General features: G+C 51.5%; 1 protein-coding gene across 2 annotated transcripts in view; it reads right to left on the reverse strand.

The window, feature by feature from the left end:
* CAMK2A (calcium/calmodulin dependent protein kinase II alpha) overlaps window positions 1-13,195 on the reverse strand; it is a 38,003-nt gene extending 24,808 nt beyond the window's left edge. Inside the window, exons 1-9 of one of the 2 annotated variants that reach the window (XM_063084042.1) lie at window positions 13,080-13,195; window positions 12,929-12,988; window positions 7,134-7,188; window positions 6,184-6,249; window positions 5,998-6,070; window positions 2,874-2,976; window positions 1,530-1,613; window positions 1,300-1,394; window positions 150-272 (exon numbers count right to left, since the gene is read on the reverse strand). In XM_063084042.1, the coding sequence (XP_062940112.1) occupies window positions 150-272; window positions 1,300-1,394; window positions 1,530-1,613; window positions 2,874-2,976; window positions 5,998-6,024 (432 nt within the window). In that variant the 5' untranslated portion in view covers window positions 6,025-6,070; window positions 6,184-6,249; window positions 7,134-7,188; window positions 12,929-12,988; window positions 13,080-13,195. The remainder of the gene's footprint in view (window positions 1-149; window positions 273-1,299; window positions 1,395-1,529; window positions 1,614-2,873; window positions 2,977-5,997; window positions 6,071-6,183; window positions 6,250-7,133; window positions 7,189-12,928; window positions 12,989-13,079) is intronic. The other variant, XM_063084034.1, reaches the window with a different exon arrangement.
* Between the last annotated feature and the right edge of the window lie 406 nt (window positions 13,196-13,601).

Below are 13,601 nucleotides of genomic sequence, written 5' to 3' on the forward strand. Positions count from 1 at the left end.
TTTAACCCCTGAGAACCACAGCAGGGTCAGTCTCTTGGATTAAGCCCCCTTGGCTCCATGTTGGGGCTGAGGGGCCAGGAGCAGAGCCAGGACTCTGTGGGGGCCTAGATCTTGAGGTCCTGGGAGGGGCCCTGCTGAGGAAGGCTCACCGAGATCCAAGGGTGCTTAAGGGCCTCGGCAGCTGTGATGCGTTTGGATGGGTTGATGGTCAGCATCTTGTTGATCAGATCCTTGGCTTCTGGGGTAACGGTGTCCCATTCTGGTGATGGGAACTGGAAGGGGCAGAGGGGCCAGGTTTGCCCAGACTGCCCCAGGCCACCCCTGCGATCCCCCAGCCCCTGACTGGCAGGGGAGCAGGCAGGGGTCCTACTGCCCATCCACTTGGGCATCCATAACCAGAACGATTTGGGGCTCCTCTGGGTCAGGGAAGGACAGTGTCCCTGATCCTAGGACAAAGTCAGAATATGGTCAGAGGGAAAGGGTACCTCCCTCTGCCTTTCTGAGGCTGTGCCTGATCTGGAGAATGGGAGGCCCGTGGATTTAGCCCAAACTTAAGAATCAGACGGCCTGGGTTCAAGTCCTGACTCTGCCTCCCTGGCTGTGTGACCTGGGCAAGTCGTGTGACCCCGCAAGCTATCCCTAGAGATGTTGTGAGGATTAAATGTAATATAAAACACATGGCACACAGCTTGATAGATATCAGCCTTGCAGAATAGCTTGGTAATTAGAAGAATGGACACTACAGCCAGACTACCTGGGTTCATATCCCAGCCCTACCATTTCTTAGCTATGTGATCTGGGCAGTTACTTAATCTCTCTGTGCCTCAGTTTTCCTATCTGTAAAATGGGGATAATAAGAGCATATATGTTATAGATTAGTGAGAGGGTTAAATGTAATAACATATGTAAAACATTCAAAAGAGAGCTATAGAAGTGTTAGCCATTATTATTATTTATATACCTAAGAGAGAAAGAGATAAAATCTGGCTCCAGGGTCTTGCCTCTCCCCCACTCATCACCCTACTTTGGTGCTGCTTCTATCCTCTGGGGCCCTACAGGATAAATCCCACCACTTTGATCCCCTAATCCTTAGGCACAGCGTGGTCATTGCCTGGCCCTGGTCAGTCTTCAAGCTCCCCTGCGGTCATCCCCTGCCCCAGAACTAGAGAGTGGCAGGTACTTAAGTGGCCTGGGAAGGTGGGAGGGAGGTATCTTCAGATCTCCAATCTCACTGGGCTTTGGCTTTCACTGGAAGGGGACCAGAGGATGACGGGAGCTGGAGAGAGGAGCAACACTCACATCATAGGCGCCGGCTTTGATCTGCTGGTACAGGCGGTGCTGGTCCTCATCCCAGAACGGGGGGTACCCAACCAGCAGGATGTAGAGGATGACACCTGGGGAGAGGACCAGGAGAACCTTCAAGCTCCTGTGGACAGGAGAGATGGGGGAAGGGGAGTGATGGGAAGGGAGAGAGAGGGGCCCAGAAGCGGGGACAGCTGGGGGACAGAAGGGCCTTTGGATGAACTCACCGCAGGCCCACAGGTCCACAGGCTTCCCATATGGGTCCTTCCGCAGAACTTCTGGGGAAAGGTATCCAGGTGTCCCTGCGAACCCTGTTCCCCAGACACACAGACAGGCAGAGACATACATACAGAGGTTGGCACGTGAATAACCTGCAGCAAGATCCTGCTGGAAGAGATGAGGGTTGCCCTGGAGCTGGAGAAAACAGCCCCTGCCTCCAGAGCATGGGTTTGCATTGTGCAATCCCAGTGGGCCGAGAGCATAAGCCTGGCCTGCTAAGCCAGCAAAGCCTCCAGAGCAGGTTGACAAGTACAGAGCACATGTGTCACTGCTGCCCACTCCAGAGCCTATGGCAGACAGCAGTAATCAACCACAGATCTCCTTCCCACGGGGTCCTGACTCAGGGTCATGAACTTCCCAACACAACCCTCCCAGCACCCACTGCTAATCAACTGCTAGTGGCCCTCAAGATGAAATGTACTTGCCATGTCAGCTCCAGGCTGAGAGCTAAACCCATGCCCACTCCCCACTCCCTGTAGGAGCTGGTCATGGGATGTCAGGAGGTCTGTTCCTAACTCTGGCTTTGGCCCCAAGTCCCTTGGGTAAGTCTCTTTACCTTCTAGGCTTCGGTTTCCTCATCTGTCAAATGAGGGATTAGGGCTTCCTATCTTAATACCTTCCGGTGTTGTTGAGAGGATCAATTAAAATAATGGATGCCAAAAGTATTCTAACAAGTAATTATAAGAATAATTTCTAGTTACTGAATGTATGTGCTAAGCATTGGGTTGAGCACCTTACATGCCTGGTCTCGTCTAATTCTCAGACAGCCCTTAGGACCATGCTATTATTATCCCCATTTCACAGATGAGGAAATGAAGGCTCAGAGAGGTGAAATGACTCACTCACAGTCACACACCTTGTAAGTAGCAGAGTCAGGATTTGAATGCAGAGCTCTAGTTCTTTACCACTGATCATTATCGCCCACTAAAAACTACCCCCAGATAGCTCAAAGGGACCCAGTTGTACCAAATTCCCAGAGCAAGTGGGATCATCTGAGCCTGAGTCCTGGCTCTATCCCTTTTATGCTCCCTTGACCTTTCCTAAATTTCTTTGCCTCTGTTTACTCATATGTGATATCCTATGAAAAGCAGTGGTACCATTTCAGTGTTAACTGTGCCCCTGTGCCTGGCCCCCACAGGATGAGCACCACGCACTGGCTCAGAGGCGAGGTGGGGTGGGATCTCTGCTCCCTGAGCCCTGGCTGGCCCACCCTCACTCGGGCAGAGGATCCCAAGAGGCTGACATGTCACACAAAGGCTGCCCTAACACCCCGCCAGCCTGCCCCCACTCACCAAACCACGCCTGCTGCTCCCCCTCCACCTCTATGGCCAGGCCAAAGTCTGCCAGCTTCACCGCGGCACCCTTGAGCTTGGAGGCCAGCAACAAATTCTCCGGCTTCCCAGGACCAAGAGGGAGTAAGAGGAAGAGAGGGCCAAGAAACATCAGCAGATTCAGAATCTCACCTGTGTGGACGCAAGTGGCTGGACAATCCAGGGCCCACCTTCCCCCACCTCCAGCCTGGCCACAGAATTCTAAGCTTCAGGGGACTGTCCTACAGCAGGATATCCCTCTTCTACAACAGAAAGACCTCTCCTCCAGCAGCCACCCCACTCTCCCCTCCCCTCAGGGTCTGGAGCTGGGGCTGAGGCCACGGGTCGGGATGGGGGTGATACAGCCACCACTGCAATAAGGAAGAAGCAGCATTTATTGTGCCCCTACTATGTCCCAGCCACGGGGCAGAGTGTTTTGCATGCACCCTCTCTTTATCATCTCAACAACCCTTTGTGGTAAGTGCCATTATCCCCATTTTCTACAGTGGCTTTCTTATGTCCTTGAAACAGTCCAGCTTGTTTGGGCCCCAGGGCCTTTGTACTTCCTGTCCCCCCTGCCTGATTTGCTCTCCCCCAAGCTTCACAGGGCTGGCCAGTTCTCTTTGTTTGGCTCTTACCCTGATGACACCCCTTCCTAGAGGCCCTCCATGCTACTCTATCTACTCTATCTAGAGGCTGAGCCCTCAGGCACCCTCTGCCTTAGCTCCTGTTGCTACCTTCATAAATCTCATCATAATCTGTAATGTTTTCCCATCTGTCTTTGTGCTTGTTACCCCTGTGGAATGTGAGTTCTTTATCTGTCCTGTCCACCACTGTATCACCAGCACCTAGGACATAGCGGGGGGCGGGCCACACAGTAGACACTTAATAAGTATGTGTCATATGTATAAAAAGGATGAAACTGAGACTCAGAGAGGTTAAGTGTCGTGACCAAGATCATACAGCTGGCAAGTGAGAGCCAGAACTTAGGCAAAGTCACTCCATCTTAACCACTAGGCTGAAAGATGGTGGGGGTTGTACATGGGACCAGCAACTAACTTAGGGAAGGGCCCACACCTGGCCTCTGGGGCATTGAGGCTCTTGCCTTCCACTGGCTCAGGGCTCCAGGATTCCTCCACTTCCTGCTGGTCTGCCTCCACCTTGGCACTCAGGACAGAGCTAAGAGCATGGGCTGGGCACTTAGATAGCCTGGCTTCTAATCCCAGCACGGCCACTTCTTGCTGTGGAACTTGGGCAAATTATTTCCCTCCTGTGAGCTTTAGCTTCCTCTCAGAAAATGGGGATAATACTTACCTGATGGGGTGGTGTATGGATTAATTGAGATAATCCATGTAAAGCACTTTGCAGTGGCTTACAGTAAGTGCTTGATAAAAATTAGTACTCATATTTCTGCTTGAAGAGGGGCTCAGAGTCTCTGGAGAGAGTTGGTTTCCAGTCCTCCAATCCCCTTTCCCAGTGGGACTTCTGAGGGGTCCCGCCTCTGACCTTTAACTGTCCAAAGCTAGGCTGGACCCAAGCTAATACAGCTCCCCCTGCTTGGCTCGTGAAGGCCTCCACGTCCTCTGGGGACTGCGTTCCCAGCATGTCCTAGGTCTCGGTAGCCGTCCTGCCCTGATTTGATGAATGTGCTGCTAATTAGTGTATCCAGAGTGGCCTAAATTTGGGCTGCCTCTCCTCCTTCCTCCTTCTGTGCAGGGGCTGCAGCTATAATGGGAACAGGCCCTCAGGGAGAACCACCCTGATGTCTGGCTGGAGACCCTCTTCAAGTGCACAATTGCCTGTGGGTCTAGACCCAGCCATAGGGAGCTCACCTGGGGCTAAGGTGAGAAGACAGGACCACCCAAGACAATTGGAGTTGGTCAGAGATTCTGTTCAGAGCACTGTGCCCCAAAACAGACCTGGACCAACTGGAATGTTCCCAGGGTTGGGGGATGCCCAGGATGAGGAGGGCCTGGAAGTCACATTCTGGGTGGGAATAGGGGAGGATGGCCTGCAGAAGACTTAGGAGATACAACAAGCTGCCCAAGTCCCTCAGGCCTGTTCTGAGCTCAAGGCTTGGTCTCTGTGTGGTTCCAAAGGGCAGAACTGGGGTTCAGGGTGAAGCCCCCCCCAGCAAGAAAGAGCAAAAGAGCGTTCCCTACTAGTGCAAGGGGCTACCGCATGGGAAGAGAGTTCATTGTCACTGAAGACCAAAAAGCAGAGGTTCAACGGACAGCTGGCAGGGTTACCCTAAAAGGGACTGCTGCAGAAGCAGGAGCTGGATTGAGTGGCTTTTTAGTACCAGACCCCTGAGGTCACAGGATCTGGTGTATGAAGGCCAGAGCTCCCTCGTCTTAGCTCAGACACAATTGAACTGCATATCCTTAGGCAAATCCCTTGGACCCTTTAGGCCTTAGTTTCCTGCTCTGCAAAACAGGGATGATATGAGCTACCAGCCACTGATGCCACGAGGCGCCACTGAGGAGACCCATGAAGTCTGTGCTTACAAGGCAAGGCTGTGTGGCTGGTGCCAACCTGGACTCCACACCTGCTTAGTCCTGTCAATTTCCTTCTTCAGGTGGGAAGATGGGGGACCCAAATCCTGCTTTCTTCTCCCCTGGCCTGCCAGAGACCCAGGAACAAGAGGAACAAGGCGTCTGTATTCCAGGCACTGTGCTATCTCATCTGACAACCTGACCAACCCCATTGCAGAGGTTGCTATGGCAACCTCCATTGTAAAGAATCTGAGGCTCAGGGAGGTCGAGATCATCGAGCCCATGCAGCCAGGAAGTGGCCTAGTTGGGACTAAACACAGCCTACCTTCTTCCCCACCCCCCACAGCCAGTCTTGGTAGTTTAACTGCATCTCGCCTGGCCAGGCACAAAGCTCATGGGGCCAAAACCCAGATGCTCTACCTTCCTGAGCTCAGTTTCCTCATCAGGACAGTGGGGGAAATATTCCCACCCACCCCCTCCCAGCCTAACTCAGGTAAATTAAAGGGACTCAGATAATACCCGGCTCTGCAGGAGGAGGGAGGTGCAGAGGATAGAGGGGCTCCTGGACCCGGCAGGCTCCAGGCCGAGCCACGCCATGGTGAGCTGCTCACCTTCAGGTCTCGGTGCACCACCCCCATCTGGTGGCAGTGCAGCACGGCCTCCAGGATCTGCTGGATGCAGTGACTGGGGAGAGAGAGGAAGGGGTCAGGCCTCCTCCCCTGGGAAGCCAACAGGGGCAAGAGTGTCCTAGCCAGACCACCCCTGGGTGCCCTAGCCAGACCACACCTGGCACTCACCTAGCATCAGCCTCACTGTAATACTCCCTGGCAACGATGTCTTCAAACAGCTCCCCACCAGTAACCCTGGGGAAACAGGCATGGAATTACCTTCCCATAGAGACCCCAGGGGCTGCCTGGTCTGGAGGAGTCTCCAGGAAGCTCAGCATGGGGCCAGGGACCTCAGAACTTCACCCAAACGGAGAAGCCCTGAGGCCACTGGAGTGCCCCCTGCGGCAAGCCCCTTCTGGTCTTCCAGCACACCTTTCTGCTGATTCCCCTCCCTTCTCCTCCTCCACCCGCTGCCCTTCTCCCCCAGGGGCCCAGGCTGGAGTCAGGAGGGGTAGGACACTCAGAACACATCACTGGGTGCATTAGGAAGCCCAAGGGCTTTTTTGTTCTGTTTTGGTTTTTTTAGAGGCTTTATTATTTTTTAGAGCAGCTTTGGGTTCATAGCAAAATTGAGTGGAAGGTATAGCAATTTTCCATATACTCCAGCTCCACACACGCATGGCCTCCCCCATTATCAACATCTCAAGGGCTGTTTTTTACAGATGAGACCATGGCCATTGCTGATTTTCTCTGCCAACCCAGGAACCACTGAGGCCTATCATCTCATTATTGCTTTTCTTTCAGTCGACTGACTTGGAAAAATTAAACATACACTGTATTCCAAAAGGGAACTGTATATCAGCACTACAGATGGAAAACCAGCATCACTGGCCACGAATAGAAGAGAAACAAAAATCAATATGCGACGAAAGTTAGAAGTGTCTGTGGTGTTTCAGGAAAACCAACCTCACTGCTTGGGTGGCAGGCCTACCACATTTGGGGAAACTCTGAACTAGAAGAGGGAATCCAGCCCAGCTTGGGTGTGTTTGGGACTGTTCAGGCCAAAGTCCCAGAGAGGTCATCCCTGCTCAAGCTGCCCCAGACCCCCTTGGTACATGCCAGGGTTGGACCAAACTCACAGGTCGAAGATCAGGTAATGGTGTCCCTCCTCAGAGATGCTGTCGTGGAGTCGGACTGTGGGAGGGGCCGAGGAGGTTGATTACATCAGGACACACTGCTCCCCACCCTGTCCTCCCTCTCACCACTTGTACAGCTGACATCCCAATTTCCCACACAGCCACTGAGAATAGAGGAAAGGCCTCTGTTTTGGTCAAAGCTTGGTCCCCTCCTCTCTCCAACCCTCAGTTTCGTTGCTGGGCAGGCCAGAGTCATAGAAAGAGTGTGTGACTGCAATCTCTGTCCTATACTAGCTGTGTGACTTCAGGCAAGTTGGTAGGCCTTTCTGAGCCTCTCTTTCCTTGCCTCGACAATGAGAATGAAACTCCTGAGCTTGCAGGCTTGTTGTGAGAGCTCTGTGAGGCATACCATCAGTGCTCACTCAGTGCTGGCCCTGCTCTTCTCCCAGGTCTGAGGAGACAATAGAGCCCTGGAGGCTGGAGGCAGGAGTGACAGCGGTCCCTGGGTTCTGAGTGCTGAGAAACTGTCATCTCTTCACACCTCATTTACCACCAACAGAGGCAAAGTTCCCAGGAGTCTAGAGCTCCTAGAATTACCCCTGAGCTTTTGAAAGGAAGAGGCTGAGGCCTGGGGCTGACTCTGGGGGCTGCACCCTGTCAACCAAGAGCAAGTTCTCACAGGACAGAGCTCACATCTTTCCCTCCACCACAACCTAAAAATGTCCACGAGAGGGGTGCTGGCTCAGTGAATTATGATCCATTGCACAATGGAAAATTACACAGCTGTTAAAATAATGCGGTAGTTATGTATCCACTGGTTCGGAATCATCTCCAAATTATGCTGTTTGGTGAAGAAGCCAAGTGCAAAACAGTATGCATAGTACTTTTTAGAAAGGATATATTTAAGCTTATGTATGGCATAAATCTCTCTGGGAGAATATAGAGAAGCAGGCATTGGGGGTGCCTTTGCGGAAAGGAATTGGGGGAGGAGGGGTCATGGGGAGAGACCTACTTTTCACTTTAAACCCCAGTGCCATCTGAATTTTCGCCATGTGCATGTATTTCTGACTCAGTACTGAGTCCCCTGAATTGTTTATGGCTCTCATATTTGCACATAAGGTTTGGAGAATGGACTGAGAAACAGGCATCAAATACCCTCAGGGAGTGGGCGCCTACAGGGGAAGGAAGATGGGACCAGGGATGGAGAGTGAAGGGGACACAGATTTAAATAAACATTTTAAAACATTCTTAAATGATGACACATATTTATAAAAAATAACTGAAAGATGTTTTAAATATATTTCAAAGCAAAATCTTAAGAGCACATATAAGCCTACTTTAATTTCATATCAACATTTTATCATAAAAAATCTCAGACATACAGTTCAGTCAATACCCATATACCCACCACGTAGATTCTATCATTAATGCTTTTCTATACTTGCTTTGGATACATTTCTATCCATTTCTCTGTCCATTAACTATTTTAATTTTTTAGTGCATTTCAAAATAAATTTTTAAATGTACATTTAATTGTATTTTCTGTCTGTGCCCTGCCCAGATCCCCTTTAGTGAGCTGGTACATCCATCCCCCAGCTGCTGGGAGCGTTGGCTGCTAACAGCACCCAAATCCTTATCTCAGGCTCTGCTACTAGGAAACCTGACCTGAGATGTTATGTGTAGGTGCACTTGAGAAGGTACATACATTATATATCATATGGAAATGTATATCATAAAATGTTAGCTCTATATGGTAAGTTACAGGAGATACTTCAAAAAGTATTTGCCTTCAGGGCCAGCCCATGGCTCACTTGGGAGAGTGTGGTGCTGATGGACCAGGGCCGCGGTTTCGGATCCCTGTGTAGGGATGGCCGGTTAGCTCACTTGGGAGAGCGTGGTGCTGACAACACCAAGTCAAGGGTAAAGATCCCCTTATCAGTCATCTCTATTAAAAAAAAAAAAAAAAAGTATTTGCCTTCTCATTTATCTACAATAAACTTGCATTATTAGTGTGTTAAATTAAAGTTTTGAAACAGACTCTCTCCTCTCCCCGTCCTCCTCCAAGTGGACTCTTGGGGAGTGGATCCCTCCTGTCTACCCTGGCCTTTAACTTCCCTGAGTGTGAGAAGCTCTGAGAAGCCAAGATGCAGCCAGAATCATCTCAGAAAGGGCTTTCAGAACTGGGCCAACAGCCCTTTGGAAGGAGCCCCAAGAAGGCTGGGATCTCAGATCCACCCTCTGACTAGATAGAGCCTTTGCTCTTTTAGAAAATGTCCTTGGGGCTCAGAGAAATGGACAGAATTGGGGAAGGTTTCCGCCAGAGCTGCCTCTCACTCAGCTGGTGACTTTTGCTGATTATAACGGGCTGCTTCTCTGAGCAGCCAGGCAAGGGACATATGGCTGGATTTCACCCCCCACTTGGGCAGTGCACCACCTGCTCAACGGTACTGGCATCTGCTTCAGTCCCTGAGAGGTGGCAGAATCACACCACAGACCTCAGGACTCCTTATTTCAGTGCTGTTTTTGCACACAAAGCTCTCCTCCCATCAGTGGAGGCTGCCCTAAGGAACATCTCAGCCAGAGCCTCAGAGTAAAAGCAGGATTCAAGGGCCACAGCCTAACTGTTCTGCTTCCTGGTGGAGTGATTGACATGTCTGTGCCCATTGATTTATGCTGTCACTTTTGACTTTTTAAAATATTGTCATAAAACAAACAAATCTGTGACCTAGTTTTCATTCACGTGGCTAGGTTCATAAATGTCTGACATTCCTGTGATATTTCCAAAAGTTACAGTCTTTTTCTTAGAAGTTGAAGGGTAGTACTTTCCTTACCTGTGTGTCCCCTGACACTTGTGATGTCCACTTGGGAAGTTAAATAGAATGATGAGAACATGGGCTCTGGGGTCAGACTTGCTGTGTTCACCTCCCAGACCTACCTTTTACAAGCTGTGTAACTTTGGGCAAATGACTTAACCTCTCTGAGCCTCCATTCCTAAAGTGGTGCCAATACCATTGGACTGCTGTGGGCAATTGATGCAATGATTCTTGTAAAGAATTTAGCACAGTGTGTGGCACTAGGAAGAGTTCAATAAATGAAGACATCATCATCTTCATCAGCAACCACCACACTTCCCTTCCCCACCCCAAATCACCTACTAAACTCTCAGGTTGTCCCTAGCACAGACCAGGTTCTCTGTGCCCTTAGGTGGCCTTCCGGGGTCTGCCCCATTTGGAGGTGGTTATGGTACAGAAAGCAGGGTACTGTTTTCCCCCAAGCAGGATCTGGGGAGGCAAATTATTTGTGCTCAGCACAGTTGGACTGACCTGTGCTGAGCCAGGGACCTCCCTGACCTGGTTCCCTTGAGGCTGGGAGGTGACCACACATAGGCAGCAACCAGTAACCTCGTTTGGATTCACCAAGCAGGCTGAATAGGACTCAGTCTAGTTTCTCTAGGAACAGACTCATCTGTAATGTTCTGCACCCACATTGTACCTCTTTGCACTTCTTTGAGAAGATTACAACCTGCTTTGAAGTGAGATGCTTGGAGGATCAGGAAAGTGCACCCTCCAAGGGCCCTTCCAGCCCTGGCAATAGCTCCAGGCTCCTCTGAGGACTTTCCTGTGCTAGATGCCCAGTCTGCTCCCCAGTTCCCTGTACAGCAGCCACCCTGCCCCACCCCCACCCCATCATTTCTCCTGCACATCCTCAGTGTTTAGCAGACGCCTTGGTCCATGGTGGGTCCTTGACATCAGGTGAATGAATGAACAAATAAAAGAGCAAATGACTCAGTGACAATGACGTCTTCAATGATCAATGAAGATGATAGCTACCATCTTTGAGCTTTTACCCCATGCTAGGCTTCGTGCTGAGTGCTCTACTTGTACGATCTCATTTAACCTACCCAACAGTCCTAGAAGGTTCCCCACTACACAGAGGAGGATACTGAGGTTCAGAGAGGTTCACAGCCCGCCCAAGTTCAAACACCTAGTAAACGGCAGAGCTGAGATTGAAACCTGGTGTGTCTAACTGAAAAACCCATTCTCTTAGGCGCTGTGTATATACAGTGCCTCCACTGATGACCGAAAATCTTGATGGCTCAGAGGAATGATAATCTTATGGAGTTCCAGGCAAGAGGATATCTTCAGGTAAGGTTGCTCTGTGGGAGGGTGTAGACTGGGGAAGAGGGGGGATAGCTTAATGATAATAAAGCACTTGTCTTGGGACTGTCACGGTACCATGCTGTATTTAATCATCATAACCCTATGAGGTAGATATCATTTCCATTTTCCAGATAAAACTGAGCTTCAGAGTTTTAAGCCGCATGTCCCGAGTCACACAGCAATTAAGCAGCAAACCAGGATTTGAACTGCAGTCCATCAGCCCCAGAGCCAATAACTTACTGCTCCCATTACAGTTGGGAATGAGAGGGAGAGAAAGGCACAGATAGGAGGAGGGAGTGTTGACCTGAGACATCTGCAACTGTGCAGCAACACACACACACACACACACACACACACACACACACACACACTCCCCCACCTCCTGCCTCCACTGACAGCCTTCATAAGAGCCGTGGGATTTTCCAGCTGGAGACCACTCACAACCCCTCCATCATACAGCTGGGGAGTTGAAGACCTGAAGAGGGCAGGAACTGCACAAGGCCACACAGTAAGGACATTAGCAGGTCAGAGACCAGGGTCCAGCCAGGGTTCCTCCCAGCCAGCCACCTTGCTGCCTTTTCTCTGATGCTGGCCCTGGAGCCTCTGGCTGCTGTTTGTGCAGGGAAGGGGAGGTGCCTACAGGGTATAAATAGCAGATGGAGATGCTTCTCTCCAGCAAGAGAGTTAACTCTTGGGGCCCTGGGCACAGACTGCTTCCCTCCTGAGGGAGAAGGGGTGGTGGCTGTCAGAGTTGGAAGGGACCTTAGAGCACCTAGACCTTGCTCCTCAAAGCATGGTCTATGAATCAGCAGCCTTGGCATTGCCTCAGAGTGTGTGAAAACTACAAAATCTCAGGCCCCATCCCAGACCCATTGAATCAGAATCTACCTTTACACAAGATGCCCGAGGATTAAGGAGCAGCAGCATCGGTCCAGACAGGCCCCTCCTTGTTAAGATGGGGAAGAGTAGCTCAGAGAGGATAGTACCCCTGCCCCAGGTCACACAGCCATTCCCTTACAACACTAGATCTAAAAACCACACTTCCTCATGACTCAGAACCCTGACAGGCAGGGATCAGGCCCCCAGTTGCACAGGGCTGGAGGAGGGAGGGCAGGCAGTGAGATGGTGTTTCAGTCCCCATGGGTGCCGCTGCCCTGGCTCGTCCTAGCCTGTTGTGAGCCTAGCCTCTCCCTGCAGCCTGCACTCAGTCTCCCCTGGGGGCAGGGACTGAGTTGGAGCTGGCCTCTGAGAGGCAGATGGGCGGCAGGTCTGAGCAGGGCAGGGCCACGGTACCAGGCTGACTCAGCACAGGGGTGGGCTTGGGAAGTGGGCCCCACCAGTGATGGCCAAGCTTTATCCCCCAGCCTATTTTCGTCTCTCTCAAGCTTCAGTTTTCCTGAAACAGCTTTTCTGAAGGAGGCTGCCGGCAGTGTGGGATGGGAGGAAGGGCCTTTCTTCACCTTCCCCCGAAACAAGCTGGTCTCTGAGGAATGTGGAAACCATTAAAGGCTCCCTCTTTCCCATCTCTCCTGCTTCCATCCCCAGAGAAGAGAGCAGCTGCTTCCCACCCCACCCTCAAACACCCCCGTGCCAGGATGGCCAGCCCCACTGCACCCTCACTGGCTTCCCAGGGCTCACCGATGTTGGGGTGTTTCAGCAGGCGGCAGATGCGGGCTTCCCGCTCTAGCTTCTGATGGTCTGAAACACAAGTGCTCAAGTGAGTCCAGGTGGGGGAGGAACCTCCCCCTCCCCCTCTCCCTCCTCCTTTACAGCCTCTTATTATCCCCACCTCCCAGGCAGGGCTCCCATGTGGGTTGCTCAACTTTGGCCAGGGCCTTTGAGTTCTCCAGGAAGGCAGGAGGAGGCAGTGGAAAGAGGGAGAGGCTGGGTTGCAGTGACCCTCCCCATCTGTGGGTCTCAGTTTCCAGGGCTCTCAAGCCCCTTCCTGTGTAAGATCCAAGCTCCATGAAGCCTGGAACGCCCCGCAACGTCTGGCTTCTGCTGTCCCCTCCTCCAGGCCCACCCCTCATGCCCCATGCTGCAGCCAGACTGAACAGCTGGAATTCACTTCTCCAAGCACGCCCTGTTCAGCCCTCTCACTTTGGGAGAGAGCCACACATTCAGTTCTCTCATCTTGGAACATTCCCTCTCCACCTCCTACCTGTCATTCTCTAGCCATAGCTCATTTCTACCCATCCTTAGATGCCACCAGCTCCTGTGCTCTCAGGGCCCCTGGATAGCATGTTCCACTCTGTCTCATGGACATCTGTGTCCTTGAGGGCAGGGACTTGATCCTTGTTATAGCCCTGAC

The sequence above is a fragment of the Cynocephalus volans genome, chromosome 2 (assembly GCF_027409185.1).
Source record: "Cynocephalus volans isolate mCynVol1 chromosome 2, mCynVol1.pri, whole genome shotgun sequence".
Lineage (NCBI taxonomy): Eukaryota > Metazoa > Chordata > Mammalia > Dermoptera > Cynocephalidae > Cynocephalus > Cynocephalus volans.